This window comes from Dysidea avara, chromosome 3 (genome assembly GCF_963678975.1).
Source record: "Dysidea avara chromosome 3, odDysAvar1.4, whole genome shotgun sequence".
Taxonomy (NCBI): Eukaryota; Metazoa; Porifera; class Demospongiae; order Dictyoceratida; family Dysideidae; genus Dysidea; species Dysidea avara.
In genome coordinates this window covers 14,251,744-14,269,404 of record NC_089274.1, presented here as the reverse complement: position 1 = coordinate 14,269,404, position 17,661 = coordinate 14,251,744, and the positions used below count along the sequence as shown (strand labels likewise).

Genomic DNA, 17,661 nt, shown 5'->3' with positions numbered 1-17,661 from the left:
TCGTAAAAATCGATCGCGTAATTCTGACGCAGGTTGGGTTTTGTGTCATATCTCCATGGTCTTTATCTCGATTCCTTTCAAACGACCAAACGGCACTCCTACGATGGTTACTCCATCTACATAGCAATTTTCAACTCATTCCATGAAGCGGTTTACCCTGTAGGCGTGACAACAAATCGATCTTGTTTTACGCGAATAATCGGTCATAACTCCTGAACCATTCATCGAATTTGTACCAAATTTGATGCTAGGATTCGCCGTTGGAGTGTGCCAAATTTCATGGCGATCGGAGTACGCGTTTGCTTGTTATAGCAATTTTTGCAAGTGTGCGAAAAGACGAAGAAAAAAAAACGAAACTTTGGCAGCTCGTATCTCGGAAATGGCTGGAGCGATTTCCTTCAAATTTGGAATGTAGACTCCCCTGGCTGGCGGGCAACTGTGTAGCAAGTTTGGTTCCAATCGGATAAGTGATCACTGAGATACAAAGGTGTGAAAATGACGTTTTCGTTCTTCCTGTCAATATACTCACGGGTGTGGCGCGCCGGCTTCTTGGGCCGCACGACACACTACCGTGTGTCTTGATATGAGATATCAGGGAATGGCCACATCTTACAATTAGTACAGCATAACCCATTTGTTATAGCTAGTCCAACTGCTTGGCATCTTGTAATGTTTTAATGATAACACAGCCATCAGCAAATTGTCTCGCTCATGCATTGAGAAGATGAAAACCGCATTTTCATTCATGTCATTACGGGAGCCTATATACTTGTAGTACTCCAGCCTTGACATGTGTTGCACTAAAAGATTTTCCATCTACATGCAATCACCCTTTAACATCATTCAGTTAATGTGCAAACATGCAATGCATGCAATCAGGCACAGATTAAAACTACGACACTGAAAAGGAGAACAGCTTAAGAGCATGATAGTTACTAAACTGTTTAGTTTCCATTGTTCTTGGCATCTAAACACACTACAATATTTTCAAGTACTCAACAGCCATGACAAGATTGTGGCAATAATAAGTTATCTACCATATACATATTGACACAATTATAAAGAAGACACTTTGAGCAAGTCATGCATGAATTATTGTAATGACTTTTTTGTTATTCAGTGAGATGTTGAATTTACAACAATTCACACGGTCTACAGCATATATATAAACCGTGACGGCAATTATTGAACACTCGGTGGATAAGTTAAGTGTCAACAGCACATGTGAAATGACTGTAACAGTTACGCCTATCACCAGGTGACCTTTTAGTAGTCTTCTGTGATAAAGAAGAAAAATAAACAAGATTAGGAATTCACGGTGCAATGACAGACTATGCAAATGCACCACCTGGCTACTGCCTAGCAATACTGGTGGCCTAATATGGACTACAATATAAACATTTAATATTTTCAGAATAGTGTACAGAATGCACCATGCACACATCATAGCCACTATAAGTAAGCTGTAAAGCATTACCACAAATACCACATGCAAGCACATACAGAGTGAACACATGACAGAATTTTAATTAATATAGTACTATAGGCAAAGCTGATCATGAGTGCAATTATTCCCAAGGCCATTCTTTGAATACTGTATTCATGATGAACATGCAAAGCAATGCTGTAACTGGTACAGAGAACTTCACTAACTTCAGGTAAACAACATAATAAGAAAATTGCCGCAATGGAGAAGTCTTGAAAGCCATCATCTTGTTTATAATTGACATTATTTTGCCCAATCTTTATTCTAACTAGATTTCCCAGTTTCCCTCATGTGTATGCCACTTTATATCTACCCAACATTGACATGTAAACTGTTCGTTCTATATATGACAAATATAACACTGTTCTTTACTTCGACCCTCTCATGCAGTTTTACAAGTAAAAACCAATTTACTTTTTAAACCATTATACCATTCTTACAAGTAAAACATGAACAGTATGGTACTGTATACTATATAAAACTGGGCCTAAAATTGTATCTGTATGATTGGTCACTAACATTACTACTGGCTGGGGTAACCTTGAAATACCATACTCTTCTAAGTTGATGAGTATATATTTTTAATAGCACATGTATATTCAATTAATATACGGTAGCCAATATATATATAATTGAGACTGGTCTGTTTTAGCTGCTACCTCTTTGACCTGATGTATGATTATGCTGCAAAATGTGATGTTTTATTCGAATTACGTATACAAGTGTCACGTAGATTTGTGAAAATTTTGCTTGATTTAATGATGGGTGTATATATGGAAAACTATATAGTATGGTATGTACCACTCAGATGCAATGTCATCTTGCGAGAATGTGAGCAATTAAAAACTTGCTAAATAAAGGGCATGGGATCCATTTCGCTTGCGAGCATTCATCCTATTTTGTTTGGGATGAAGACTGACAAGTGAAACAGGTGCCACACCCTTTAGTTAATGTTAAATTGCTTGCACTCTCTGAGACAACATTGCATTTGAGCGGTACCATACTTTAGTTGCATCATTCATATAATATATAAATTACCCAATTTCTTCTACTAAACTAGAAATATTCAGAACTCATGCAATGTTACAGAATTCACAAACAATCATAATGTCTTGTATTTATGTAAATTTTCATTGGAGAATAAACATAAATAAAAAATGAGAATATAGATACAGTGTAAACCTTGCATTGAATACAAGCTTGTATATACAAACATGCATGTACTTGAGCTGGTATTAATTTCCACGTATACAGTATTTCATATTTGACTACAACTAGACACTGCAAATCTTTGAGATGCATTCAATACACCAATACGGCATAAAAATTTGTCAATAAAACTGTTGTCAATTGACTTGATCTGTTGTCTAGAAGTTGTTGACTTCACAGCAACGAACAACATTTACATCGCATATGCTCATGCAGGATTTTATGATGACAATCACCAAACACTTTGTGAATATTCTCATTTTCAACTGCACATGTGAAGTACTGGTAGAATGGGCGCCTGACATCGGGCGATGCTTTGATAATGTTCTGTAACCAAGAAATAGCAAAAGATATCCTCATTGAGTACACAAAAAATCCTAAACGGAGGTAACTTCATGACTGGGGTAACTTCGTGAATTTTTATTTTGATGGACTGCAACTCCTAGACCACTTAAAGAAACAACTTAATATTTGTGTAGAAGATACACCAGGCTATGGATATTATATCTGTACCAAATAGGCAATTTCTAACTACTCTGGTTTTTATGATAGCTTTAGTCTGATTAAACTTGATTTGCTTAAAAAACTTCAAGAATTTCAACTTTGATGGGCTGTCTAAGTTGCTACACAAAATAGTTTAAAATTTGTGTTGAAGATACATCATGCAGCGTATGGTGATTACCTGTATCAAAGTGGTAGTTTGTAGCTACTCTGGTTTTCATGCCAGCTTAGTTTGAAGTAGTGTAGCACACAATGAAATTTCCTTGAAGCTTGAAACCACTCGAGGCAGTGCTACAAGGTAGTTGCAGCTTAGTTGAAGGACTGAATTGCTTTTCTGGCACATTTTCTAACAAAGTGATGAATTACAGCAAGATTGGTGGTGTTGCTGGCTTTATGTTAGAAATTCATGAAGCTACCCTATATGTGTTTTTGATACAGCCATATCTCCGTAATAGCTAAGTTGAATCACTCATAATTTGGTATACATAAATACATGTTGCTTGTACCCATTGCAATTGGTTTCATTGATCATAAGTTATGAATGTGAATGGAAAATATTCACAGAGTTACCTCCATTTACCTAATGACCATAAACCACAAAATTATTAACGTATGATTATATACTGCTTGAATGTACGTATCTATAAAGTTATAGAATTATCTCAAAATCATTGCTTACACTAACTGTCATGCCAGATTTTGACAGATACAGTTTTAAATATCCATTGAAGTTAACAAGTGGATGTGTCGGACAGCATCACCCACTTGTCATTGTAATAAAACACAAGACAGAATTGTGCATAGTTACCTTGCTAGTAAATTGAAAATCTGAGATTGCAGTTTACTAGGAAATGTTCAACAAGTACATTACATGATCCAAATAGTATTTTTCTATTTAATGGATAGCAACAGATGATCAAAACATATAAAATAAGGCAGGGATGGTACCACAAAATTTATACAGTATGTAGTCTGTTGTATGAGTGGTTAAAATTAAGGATGAAACTTGGCACCACTACCAGGCAAATCAGTGAATGCATGTTTGAGATGAACTGGTGGCCAGGCTGAAGTATAAAGAGCTGTATACTAACATAATTAAGGTAGTAAAAGAGTTTGAAAAATGCCTGATGAAGAGGTGTAATAAGTTGGTTTCTACACAATGTTTGTAGCTTTTATATCATTCATTATAGACTAGTGAAATCAGCTAAGGGAACCGCAGTGTACATAGTATACAGCTATCTAGATTCTTTAAAATGTATGCAGAGCCCACTAACAACAGATTTGAATTTTGTGCTGGTTAGTTGCATGGGGGTGAAACTTGTGGGTAGGTGTGTTCACCCATCTTGAAGGTCCAGCCACTGGAATCAAGAATTGATTATCGATTGAAGCTTTGTCTGCTGCTAAAGCCCTCCGGCCAATGTGAGTGCATGTATATGCTTGCAGAATACATGAAAATCGATTCTTATCATTTGCAAGTAGCTATAGGAGTTTAATCAAAGAGTAATTATAGAGTTTGTGCAAGTATGTTATTTTCACAGTGAGTTTCGGTTATTGCAGGGCAGGTATAATTTCAATCTACATACAAAAAGACTAATGGTGAATAGTGGTATGGACAACATTTAGTTACAGGCTTCTTATCACTCAAGTCAGTGTATGTTGACTTAAGAAATAAAAGGATCTAGCAAAAGTCATTGATTATGACCACAACTATAATTAATAGGCTATGGCGTAAGCAAATGGGAAATATAACTTTTAGATGTGGTAGGATTCAACAGGATACAACTAACTAACTGTATAATCTATTACCTAATATTTTCAAACCGCATGCACTATGATAGCTAATCTGATTACTAACCATTCAATACTCTTGCAAGCAGTTTACCTTTTAACGTGACATCAAATTGCACCTGTGATTTGCCAGAAATAGCATTTAATTTGTCAATTATTTAGCTGATTTGTACAAACATTATAGAAAATAATGTAAGGCAAACTTTGTAGGTACATAAGATGGCTGGGGACCTTACCTGAACTATAAATAATTGTGGAATGTACCCCACTCCAGGAAAAATTTTCACCATTAAATGGTACATTTCATTTCAGCTACGAATGCCTGAAAAACTTTCTTGGTTTCTGTATAATGTGCGCTTGTCTACCGTGACACCAACACTAACTATCCTTGCATGGCCATGCACACAATACACAGTCAATCTTTTTTATAGTCCATGAATGTCAAGCTGATGTTGTTCACTTGTCGATTGCCGTCCACTGATGGTGGTTGTTTGGTAGATGTGAAGGGTTCCATGGTTCTCCTATATGACTATACAATTATGATCAGCTACAAAATGTGGTTTCCAATTGCATGAGGCTTGGCTGACTGAAGCCACAGGGATTTCTAAGGCCATCCTAATAATCCTAATGAAACTCCACACTATCACATCCCAAGTTAGTCTTGAGATGGATTTTGGGATGGGGAAAAACTGGACTTGAGTCTACTACACAAGACTCCCTTCAATGTTGGTGCATTTCCTCGCCTGATAGAATTGATTCCATAATCCCACACCATAATTGAACAAGTTGATGTGCTACTTCTAAAAACCAGGTGCCATGCAGTTGCTAACTTATCTGGAATTAACCATATATGCTACTATGAATTAACCAACTATGTATTACCATATTACAATAGGGTAGTTTGGGTTGTGCAATAATATTATTAGCTAAGTCTTGTATTTTATAATTCATGAAATTTTTGCAATTCATTCAATTACGTTGCTATGCACTGCTAAGGAAGCGCTTGTTAAACAAACAGCTTTTACCAACATATTACACACAGAAGTATCTTCTAAACTGTTTTATAGTTGTTTTTTTTTCCCACAAATTCTCTCGACAAAGCCTCAAAGCTGCTCTTCATGTTTGTTTGCGTACATAAGGGATATGCCCCCTTTCAACTCAATGCGATAGGCTATTCCTGGTAGTGTACGAGGCCTGCACCATTGTTTTTCAGTTGTTAAACGCCTGAAAACCTCAAAGGGAAGGTAGTTTATAAAGTCTCAGGAAAGTCTCCACACCTGTATTTCAGTCTGCCAAAAAGAAACTACCTCAGAGCAAAGTTCACCTGTGTAGAAGTTTAATACAGACTTCATTTCGTTTTTATTTCTTACGTAAAAGCTGCTTTTACCATTATTTAACGAATTTGCTCACGTGGGAGCGTACAGACAAACATAGGTAGATAGATAGATGGGTACACACACACGCACGTACGCACGCACACACACTCACACACACACACACACACACACACACACACACACACACACACACACACTTTTACGAAAACAATTTCAGTAAACCAGGCACCCGCCCAGGTTTAAAATATTATAAAGTTTGTTTTAACAAGTTAAACTTTATCAAGTGAAACAATTATATTATAATTCTTCTGTGTGCAAGTAAACAAATAACATGAAGAACAGACTTAATGCACAGGAATGGCTTGGTATGTAAATCTACTAAGCAATGAAAGAACTTACACACTGTAAAGGCATCCATGTATTGCATTAATCCCGTTGACTCTACCACAAGCTACCACTTGTCAATTTCTTTATTTAAAAAATTGAAAACACACCAATTGTTGTTCTTGTCAGAAAATAACACGCAACTATGTATGGTCAAGTTTAAAGTGGGTACCCACTATCCACTGGCAGCTATATATATATATATATATACTCACCATAAAAAGGTCTCTGATGAATTCCTTAGCCTCTTCTACTTCCAGTGACTCACTGCTAACATCTATTAAAGAAATGTTTGAGCATGTACGCACAATAGCAACACAAAACTCATACTAGTACACTATGAAATGCTAGCACTGTGTAACATTATCAAGATCAATCAAATATTGTACTAAAAGTAATTTTAAAAGTTAAAACATGGGAATAGAGATTGCTGAAAAAAGTAAAGAAACAAGAGTCAAACAAGCCAGCATGTTAAACACACAGAGATCTCTATTTGGACTCAATGGATATGGTAGAAACTAAGGAAAAAACAGTAGTTTCTCCATAAATCAGGGGCAGATAAATATACTGAAAATGCTTCTGTATAAATATATATTTTAGTCCAAATAGAGATCTGTGTGTGTTTAACATGCTGGCTTGTTTGACTCTTGTTTCTTTACTTTTTTCAGTGCTCTCTATTCCCATTTAAAATTACTTTTACATTAGTTTGTTTACTTTATAAATCTATTTATGGATAGCTAACATGATAATAAGATGTGCTGGTGGTGCTTGATATTACACAGTACTAAACATGTATATCAAAATCAGTCATGTACAGTAGCTGTTAAGTAGTCAGCTAATATTATCAGAGTTAGCAAACACCAGTGTATTGTTTCCTTACTATTGAATGTACTTTGTACTATATAGCTATGACACATCCAACTATAGGCAGTGTACAGCATGCTGTGGTCAGCAATAGTATGACTTCAGATTTATCATATAGGCATGTACACTTGTGCAGTTATGTAATCACAGTGAGTCAAGTATGCAATGGTACACAACAACGTAAATTGTTGCTCTGGTTAATATATTGTGGTTAAACATAAATAATGATATAGGGTTTCCAAATGAATGTGTTAACATGAATAGATTGGATACTTATTAATACATTGGTTACCCTTGCAGAGACTAAGTCAGAAACAATGGCAAAGTGAACCTACAAGAAGCAAATTTGCTTGAGAATGGGTGTTATCATTGTAATATGCATTTAAAAATAGGTAATGGACATGAAGAAAGACATATGAAGGAAAGTTATGTAGATTTTATCCCCAAAAAGTACTCACATTTTCCTCTAGCCTTGTGGGAAAAAATAATAAGATGAACAAAATGGTTCAATATGGCAGATTTTAAATCTATAAAAAGGTACTTTTATTAAGTCCTTTTGACTTCATCTTTGCTAGTGACCTAAACTTCTTCCAAATTAACTTCTAAGGCTTCTTTTGAGGTTGGAAAAGATTTCTAAGGTGGTGTTTAGTTGAGTGTTCCATTAGGATTTTGGAAAAAACATAGGCGATCTCTATTATGAACCACTACTGTGGTTCATGATTCATGCGTTGATATCCAGAGACGTATTGATTGATTTGATAGATTGATTTGAATTGATTGGTATAGGTTCAAACTCCATGGACTATGGGGGGGAGAGAGTTAGTTTCAGCATTGTCTATATGCTTCACATAAAAAATGTTTCTTTATACAACCAGTTATTCATTGGGCTAAACACATTTATTTATTTATGTATTTAGGCTTTACAGCACAAGTGCTGAAGATCTGTGGGAAACCTGGTCTACAGCCTGTTTGAAGATGTAAAGTTAAGTATGTTTGAAAAGAGAAAAGAAAAAAAATCCACAACTGGACTTGGGAAACCTCTATCCTGCAGCCATCTGATTTATGCTTGAACATTTAGGAGTCTTCCAGGTGGTCTAAATCTCACTTTACATATATAAAGGAGCTAATTATAAGTCTGCTGAATTCCATAGAGCAATATATGTCCTTTTATATATCACCTGTATACCTATACTAGCATTGGTGCCCTACAGCTAAGTGCAGGACCATTTCACATTTTCACATTAACCACAATAACACGAATCAATGCATTAGGAATGAAGCATTAAAAATCATGTCCTAAAGTAGCATGCATGGTGGTATCTTTCACATGAACTTTATTCCACCATCATGCAAGCCTAATAATGTGAACATGGGGTTAACTAAACAGCAGAATTGCATGAAAGCTAAACCAATAATTATCAAGACATGTGCAAATTATGTATCATGCAGGCACATGGTCAACAAAGAGTATTTAAAGCAGTTGTAGTTATACTGTAAACAAAAGTTTGAGCAAAATTAACTTAATACACAGGTACACACTTCCTGGCTATAAGTAGTTAACATCACAAAGAATTGGAGTTACGCACTTACTCTAATAGAACACACAGGACAAACACACAGACAAACAAACATGCACCCTATTGGCCTGTCCATGCCTACCCTATACCTATCAAAAATATGCTGTGAAACAATACCAGGATGAACTTACTATGAGAAAAATAAAGTTGAGTTAGAAAAGGTATGCACCAAAAAGGTATATAAAACAAAACAAAAAAGTTTTGTGACTGGCGGGATTCAAACCCACACCCTACACAGCAGTAACTGCAACAACTTCAGGGAGGTACTTTACCAACTGAGCTGTTTATCATGTGGTTAGCAATGAAGGTGGCACTGGGAAGAAAATAAAAGTTGTCATGGGCAGGAATCAAACCCTAGACCTTTGGGTTAACAGTTCCATGCGCTACCACTTTGACTGTTTGTTTGTGGTTTTAACAGGAATGTATCTGAAGTTTCCTCTACACAACACCTTCAATGCTTTATACAGAATGAACGGAAGCACACAGCGATTTGTAACAACAAACTTGGAGTTGCCAGATGATGAGCGCTTAAGTTTGTTAAAGTCCCATGTTGATATGTGCTTTGTTTGTGTCGAGTTAGCGGTGTAACAAAGCAGATGGACGGATGGACAGACAGACAGCTTTTCAGCTTTATATATATATATAGATAAACACAGAGCTTATTATGGAATGAGTTAATATATAGTGTTTCTTGAATATACACATAGTCTTAGCTGTATGCAATGAGAATTAGATATGCTACAGTCTAACACACAAATATATTTAAAAAATTTCTTTAGCCGGATACATACAAGTATGTCAGGAGTCTGTCACAGGATACGGTACAGTAATTTCATACCCTTTGAAATTGTCTTATATTCAGGAAAGTAAGATTCTAGCTTGAAATGACCTTCCATTATTTTCTGCTTCAGTAAATCTTGTTTGTTGAGGAACATAGTTACTGAAGCCTCTTTTAACCATCTATGTGGAACACAATTATAATGTACATTTCACAACACTGTACATACAAATTTCTATAGCCGAGCTGAGTTAACATCTAAGTTACAGTGACAAATTACATACTAATATGCATTAAACTGACGTACTCACTGTCCCAGACACTCTTAAACAGATCCACAGATTCCTCCAATAGGTTCTATATATAATTGACAACTCATGTAATGCAATAGATGGAACTTACAATATCTCATACAAAAATCAAAAAGGAACAATATAATCCTCAGAGTTAATTCTTACTTTATTTGGATTTTGCGAGCACACATTGTAACTATTACAATCCACGAAAAAGAAGATAGAGGTCACACCTGTAGAGAAGTATTACATGTTAAGTATCACTGATTTTGTTTCATCTATGGATACGTGTGTGTGCCAATCTCACCAAGATTAATTAAGTGTTCTGTTTATGCATGTTGTAAGGTTATTTAAAGTGTATTTATTGAAAGCATATTTATTTATAATATGATCTTATTATCTTAGAATCTTAAAGTATCTGGTAGCCATTATGATGACTATTAACGTCAATAAGCACAGTTGTAGGCCCTGTACGTACGTAGCTCATCCTTAAGTATGAATTCTAAGGAAGCATTTTCAACAGGTCTTAGAATGATCAGAACATTCATATCTTATTAACAGCCGTAGCTGTGATACAGTGGCATGGCATTATGAATCATGCAAGAAATAAAATTTAGCTTCACCACAAAATGTTTCATGCATTTCATAGCAAGATGCAATAAATGATCACCTTATTTCTCCAGAACCCAACGATCTATCCGTCAGTACCACCCTCTACATTTCGTTATACCTATTACCAATTGTGATTATTACAAGTATAGCTTTTTTCCAAGAATAATCCAAGATTGGAATGATTTGCCTAGTGCCTTGATTGAAAGTAACACTCTACCCTGTTTAAATCCAAGCTGCACGCAATAATTAACTCGACTCTTGATTGACTTTTATAACAAATATCATTGTATAGATATAATGTATATGGTTGCTTTTGGGCTGGTCCCCTGGATATGTCAGACACTATCTGTCTATCCAGTAAAGTAAAATAAATAAATACATAAATAAATGTTAAAAGTAGCTATATAGGCTTATAATGGTACCATTTCTGGGATAACTGGATCCTTCCCAGACCACTGTGCATGATTATTATGTAATCACTGGTTAGTGTTAGTTGTTAGAATAGACGAATTAAACTATTCTTTGAGTTGAAAACTATTCAAGAAATTATTATACATCAATGGAAACAAGTGGAGTTGACAGTTGACTGGATGTAGCATGGCAGACAATGGGATTTGGAGAATGCTTTGATATTTGCAATGTATGCAAGGTTTTTATTCTGGTAAGAGACCTATACACTGGTAGGTAAAAACAGTGAACCCGGGGACCCACGGAAATCCAACTCTTCTTGGAACTTCTTACACTTCACAGTATTCTAAACTTGTACTAGGTACCTCTGCAAACAGTCTTGCATGGCCAATCCACTTCCCCCCCCACGGCATCTCGCACGATGTTTACACCAATTAGAAATTATAAGCGCCTCTGAAAAAGTGTCTGAAGCTGACTGCATTAATTACAGGTCACTCGCTATTTTCCCAGAGTATTTGTTTGCACAATATTTCTAAACTTCAGTAGCTAGGTGACATAATAGACTAGCATGCTCATTGTGCAGCAGGTGAACAATTACCAGCTAAGCCAAGTTAAGCAAGTTCCAGCAGTTCTTCATACGTCATGGTGCATTGGCACAATGTTCCTAAACTACTCTAGTAGTGAGGCGGCATAATAGACTAGTGTGCTTACTGTGCAGCAGGCAGTGGCCTATAAATGCAGTCAGCTTCAGACACTTTTTAGAGGCGCTTATAATTTCTACTTGGTGTAAACATCATGCGAGACGCCACGAGGGAAGAAAAAGTGAATTGGCCATGCAAGACTACTTGTAAAGGTACCTAGTATAAATATAGAATACTGTGAAGTGTATAAAATTCCAAGCAGAGTTGGATTTCCGTGGGTCCCCGGGTGCCCTGGTCCTGCCTGGGTCCACTGTTTTTACCTACCCCTGTACACAGGTGTCTTACCCACAAATATTTGACAAACAAATTGCATACTGTGTGGGTTACTAACAGAATTCCAGTTACAGGGGCCATTGTCTAAATAACTATAAGACATGTCTACCTCAGTAATTATTACATCATTCCTTCAGGTTGTTTATCCACTGAAGAATGCTAGCACTGCATGTCTTACCTATACATACATATATGCATGCACAACACCTAAATCACAAAGTATGTAATTTATTTGTCAAAGCCTCTGGCTAGGTGTCTTACTCAGTAAGACCTTACTGTGTATAGGTCTCTTACCAGAATTTTTGTATCCTGCATATACTTTGTAAATATCAAAGCATCCTTCAAACTCCATTGTCTAAACAATATAGTCAAACTCCTTATAGCTTATAGTGCATATTTAGATATCTGTAACTAATTAGCTCTATGAAAAATATCATGCAATTTGGTGATTCGGCTAGTAGTTGCTAGGAATTCAGCCGTCAATGTGATATAGATATAACGAAGCCAGCAATCCTATAAATATATGAAATAGATGTTGTTTGCATGTGTTGACTTGTCCTCTTGCTCTCCAGTGCCTAACTATGAAAGTTTAAATGCTGCACTTGACTGTAGTTCTTGACTGCTCTAATAGAGTATTCTGATCTTGTGAGTGCATTTCATATCATTAGCATACACTACATACATACTGTAAGCAGTACAACTGTAAGCAGTACAACTGTAAGCAGTACAACTGTAAGCAGTACAACTGTAAGCAGTACAACTGTAAGCAGTACAACTGTAAGCAGTACAACTGTAAGCAGTACAACTGTAAGCAGTACAACTGTAAGCAGTACAACAATGTATACTCGTACAGTACCCACCACATACATGTGGTATAGCTAGTATATAAACTATATAATAATTATATGAATATTAATACTGAAATAAGGGAAACAGATGTGCTATATATTGCATACATGGTATAGAGGAGTACAGGAGGATTTGCTAGAGCTACAGAACCCTTATAGCTCTGCGTAGGGACCCATGGAATATGCTTTTAAGGCCTTTAATTATTTTTTCTAGCAATTCTACCTATTATTCCCAAAATTATTCCCTGATACTTCCTAGAGTAATTCCTGGAATACAATACATTACATCAGGTTTGTAAAGGCATTTACTAGCTTAAAATACAAAATGCTCAAATAGTCACATTACACTTGGGTGGCTTCTTTCTTAGGATAGGTGAATGCTCGAATGAATGCTTTCTATTGTAAAATTATGAAGTATTTCAGAAATAGTTTTGAGTCTTTGATTTGACCACCTATATTGCCAAATTTATTCCAATATATTTTGTGGGTCCATATGATGAATATTACTCTACAGTGTTCACAAATTCCACATTCACAATTGCTACGTGTTGAAGAGATAATCAAAGGCTATCATTACACTTTGTAATATGTATATGTTCCTACAATATGCACCAGTACAGATACAACATACGTACCATTAAAACACTGGAGCCATTTAAGGCTATTACTCCTTTGTCCAGGATCAATTATGCTACATAACAAAAACAACACAAGCATTGAAATTGTTTTCACAAAGTTTTTAGTACAGAAAACAGTACAGGTAAATATTATAAATTATTTTGAAACGCCAGGACACTTGACTATTGTCTCATTTAGTGGTATATAGAAGGACATCTTGATAGCCAGGACACTTGTCTATGGTCCCATTTACTGGTGCTAAAATATTAACACACAGATAATAAATATATGTTCTTTTTCATTTTGTTTTTGCTGTACAAAAAAAGGTAAACTGTAAGCCTCAAGCTGATCAGCTGTAGACCTTTTTTGGAACTTACAAATACGTACAAAAAGAAGTGGTTGCTGTGCCAAAACAGCCAGTGTACAACCTTTAGGAATTAAAAAGATGTGAAATTAAAGATGGTGGCCAAGAATTAACACACATTTTAATTGCTTCGGGTATGCACTGAAAACAAAGCTCAAATCAATAAAAGTTACACACCATTGGATTCACCTGTCATAGAGAATAAGAAAATCTTTGTTTTGTGTTCATACAGCAAAAGAAACAGAGCTATATGGCACTTGCAGTTTGGTAGAAATAAAGTTTACCATTGTTATTTCTTGACCTTTTTTGTCCATACAAAGGAGTACTGGAAATGCACTATACCTTGATGAATTTGCCAGCTCATAGTAAACAGATTGAGCCAAGTCCTGTCTTCATAGCTTGTTTTAGTCGTAAGTTATACTCAAATAAGCGCCTGTAATTTATTTGCTGTATTGTTGTTGTACAAATCAAATTTATTGTTCCAACTGTCTACCACTATAACTCCAAGACTGTTCATTATAAAAAGCTGAAACTTTGGCTGTCCACTCCTTTGTTACTACAGATACACAATAGAGAAACAATAAAATGGAATTCAAGGAATGTGCAAAAACAGCTGGTTTTTACTCATTACAGCCATTTCTTGGCCACCACCTTTGACTTCACAAATATTAAACTCTACCTTTTTGTTGAAGGCTGTACTTTTTTCACAGTTTGGTATAGATATTACTTCTTTTTGTATTTGCAAGCACCTAAAGCTAATCTAGGCCGGATTTTTACCCTTTTTCCTGGAACAACACAATGTGTTTTATGAATGCTTGTATGAACTATTTAATTGACAGTGCTTTTTTTAAAAACAATATTGCAGCATGATTTTTATAACTGAGGATGACTGCACTATTAGAGTATTTTGATTACATGTTTGCTACACTTAATGGTATAAAAATTAGATATATTTTTTAACTCTTATAAAATCAATCCATTTTGTTAGCCGGCTTACATAGGGGTGATTATAACAGTCGGCCATCAGCTATTTGCCATCAGCTATTTACCGACCAATTAGCAAGATTGCCACCCATTTTCCTTGTTTGGTTTGACATTTGTCAGGTCAGGTAAGGTTGGGTGTAGGCTGTGGTTCTCACTTACATAGTTTTTCTAGTTGACATAATAACATGTTTTGTTGCTAAGAGATTTACAAACCAGATGGGGTCACTGTACACCACAGTGTAAACAACCATTTTGAGGCAAATAGCAGCGTCAGATCAACCATAAAGCTGGTCTGAAATTTGTCAAATCAACACTGAAAAAATATAATCACCCCTGTTATGGCAATGAATCATTTTATTCACAAGATTCCATTACATGCTGGTTACACAAGTTTTATCCCAATTATTTTCAGACATGACTAGGAATCAAAAAATGAACAGGTACATTTATGATGCATATACAGACTGATATTTATTTTCCCTGTAGAAATTGGTCCTTTCTCTATGCTAACACAGCAATAAAACTTATCATGCTTCATTTGAAGTCATAATTAGTATAGGTAATCACACACATTTGAGTGCAATTTTGGCTGTTACGAGTATAATTATTCCCTAACTGCACAAAATGTGTGTGATAACCTACTAATCACACAGCGACCACCTTCCACACTAGTAACCATTACTAAGCAACAGAAATATAAAAATTAACTATGGCAAGACTGATTACACGTTGCAAACAATCTTTGCTATGGTGCAAAATGACTTTTACCTCAGCAATGGATACCTAGCAACCATTGCTAAGCAACCACATTGTTGTTATGGGCATCTATCATTATGGTAAATAGAATCACACCATATTGTCAGATTAATGGTACAAGTACATAAACAACCAGTATGATCTGGGATTAATCGCACTCTAACTATTGGGACTAAATGTGACCAGATCTGCAAAAATCGGACATACGTAATGGCGCCAGCTTATAGGCTATTACTTACAATTGGTAAAATATTTGTGCAAACGTAAATAAAAAATAATAATTTATGCGCCTTGTTCTGGGTGTAATGATGAAAACATGGATATCATCTCATTTGCCTATTCAAGGGGAGTTTGAAAATCTTTGTTTCGTAGCAGTAGACTAAAGGATACATGAGTTATGGGCATTTGTTTTATATGTCATGTCAAAGTGATAGTACATGATCGATCTTTCTTCACTGATTTCATCTCTGTATGTAGTGAAGAAAGGTAACAGAAGAAAAACTTACTAATGGACTCCCCTATTCATGGCGAACACGATGGTGCAAGTTGCGACTCTGTATTACATAGCGTTTGTAAGTTACAGTTGTTTTTGTAAGCAACTGTTATTTATTTTCCCAATACTTGCTGTACAAATCGATCTTTCTGTTGTTGCTACTTTGTAGGGCTTTAACTCCTAAAGTTGTTGGCATACAAGGCTGAATCTTGGCCAGAGCATACACTTGGCTAAGTGGATTGTAAATATAAGAATTTGAAAAATGTGCCATTATGTCGGGTTTTCACAGATCCAGTCAAAAATGTAATAATGTATGGCAAACCAAATCACTATGTGATAATGTAAAGTTACTATAGTGGCTTGTGTGGTTTTCAGGGATGAACAGTATGTACTGAATTGTTATACCTTTCTTGAAAGTATATATTTGTAAAAGCAACTTCAAAAGTTTGGCCCTTGAAAATGTACCCATATAGTAGATATAATCTAATCAAAAAAGCATTGGCCTGCAGAGAATACAAGAGGTATTCAGGATTAAGTGAATACACTCAACAAACTAATACTGTACCATTGTATTTTTTATTTTAAAACATGTATTAAAAATAGTGAAATAAGAGACATCATTGAAGAATCACACTTACTGCACTATGTGGCCATCCAACTCAAATTTCAATTCAGATACTCCTTGACTCTTTTCTTGGCATTGAAGGATGTCCTATGAACAATTATAAAGTACATGTGCACACTCTCTCTCTCTCTCACACACACACACACACACACGCGCACGCACGCACGCATATGTGTAGTACAGTTGTAACATCAACTTTTGCAATACGTATGCAGTGGAACCCCAGTTATCCGAACCCCTTGTGACCAGGAGTGGTCCATAAGTCTGAAAAGTCCATATCTCTGAAACTGTGTATAAATAACCTAATAGCATTGGTAAAATATATTATTCAACTACCCTAATGAAACAGTCACTACTTTAATAGAGCAGTCATTTCCGTGGTTCGGTTAATCGAGAATCCAGACAAGTGGGGTCCGGATAACTGAGGTTCTATTGTAGGTATGATTTTTTTACTAAAAATCATTATTGGTATGGCACCAATAATTTTTGTGGCGCTATTACTAAGGACCCTAACAGGGCTTTTTCAAAGTCCACAATGGTTGAAGATTTGTATGAAGGATATATTTTATGAACTAAGTGTTGATTTTGTCGATTATTGAATTTGTAACCAAGACAAGTTAAACCAGTAACAAGGATTCCCTGTACATAAAACTATTAGTTCCTATGAGAATGATGTCACCGTTGCTAATCCCTATAATTATTGTCTACGGTATAACCAAACATGCTTTCAGGACAACCTGAAATGCTTCCAATAAGTTGCTA

The 17,661-nt window shown here is 35.6% G+C and overlaps 1 protein-coding gene across 4 annotated transcripts in view; it reads right to left on the bottom strand.

Moving 5' to 3' along the window:
- Positions 1-1,025: 1,025 nt before the first annotated feature.
- LOC136249509 (guanine nucleotide-binding protein G(s) subunit alpha-like) overlaps positions 1,026-17,661 on the bottom strand; it is a 53,218-nt gene continuing 36,582 nt past the window's right edge. For 3 of the 4 annotated variants that reach the window (XM_066041538.1, XM_066041536.1, XM_066041539.1), the window contains 7 exons: positions 16,913-16,986; positions 13,695-13,750; positions 10,383-10,450; positions 10,232-10,281; positions 9,985-10,106; positions 6,921-6,982; positions 2,578-3,022 (listed from right to left, as the gene is read on the bottom strand). In XM_066041538.1, the coding sequence (XP_065897610.1) occupies positions 2,870-3,022; positions 6,921-6,982; positions 9,985-10,106; positions 10,232-10,281; positions 10,383-10,450; positions 13,695-13,750; positions 16,913-16,986 (585 nt within the window). In that variant the 3' untranslated portion in view covers positions 2,578-2,869. Of the gene's footprint in view, positions 1,278-2,577; positions 3,023-6,920; positions 6,983-9,984; positions 10,107-10,231; positions 10,282-10,382; positions 10,451-13,694; positions 13,751-16,912; positions 16,987-17,661 lie in introns of those variants that run through there. The other variant, XM_066041537.1, reaches the window with a different exon arrangement.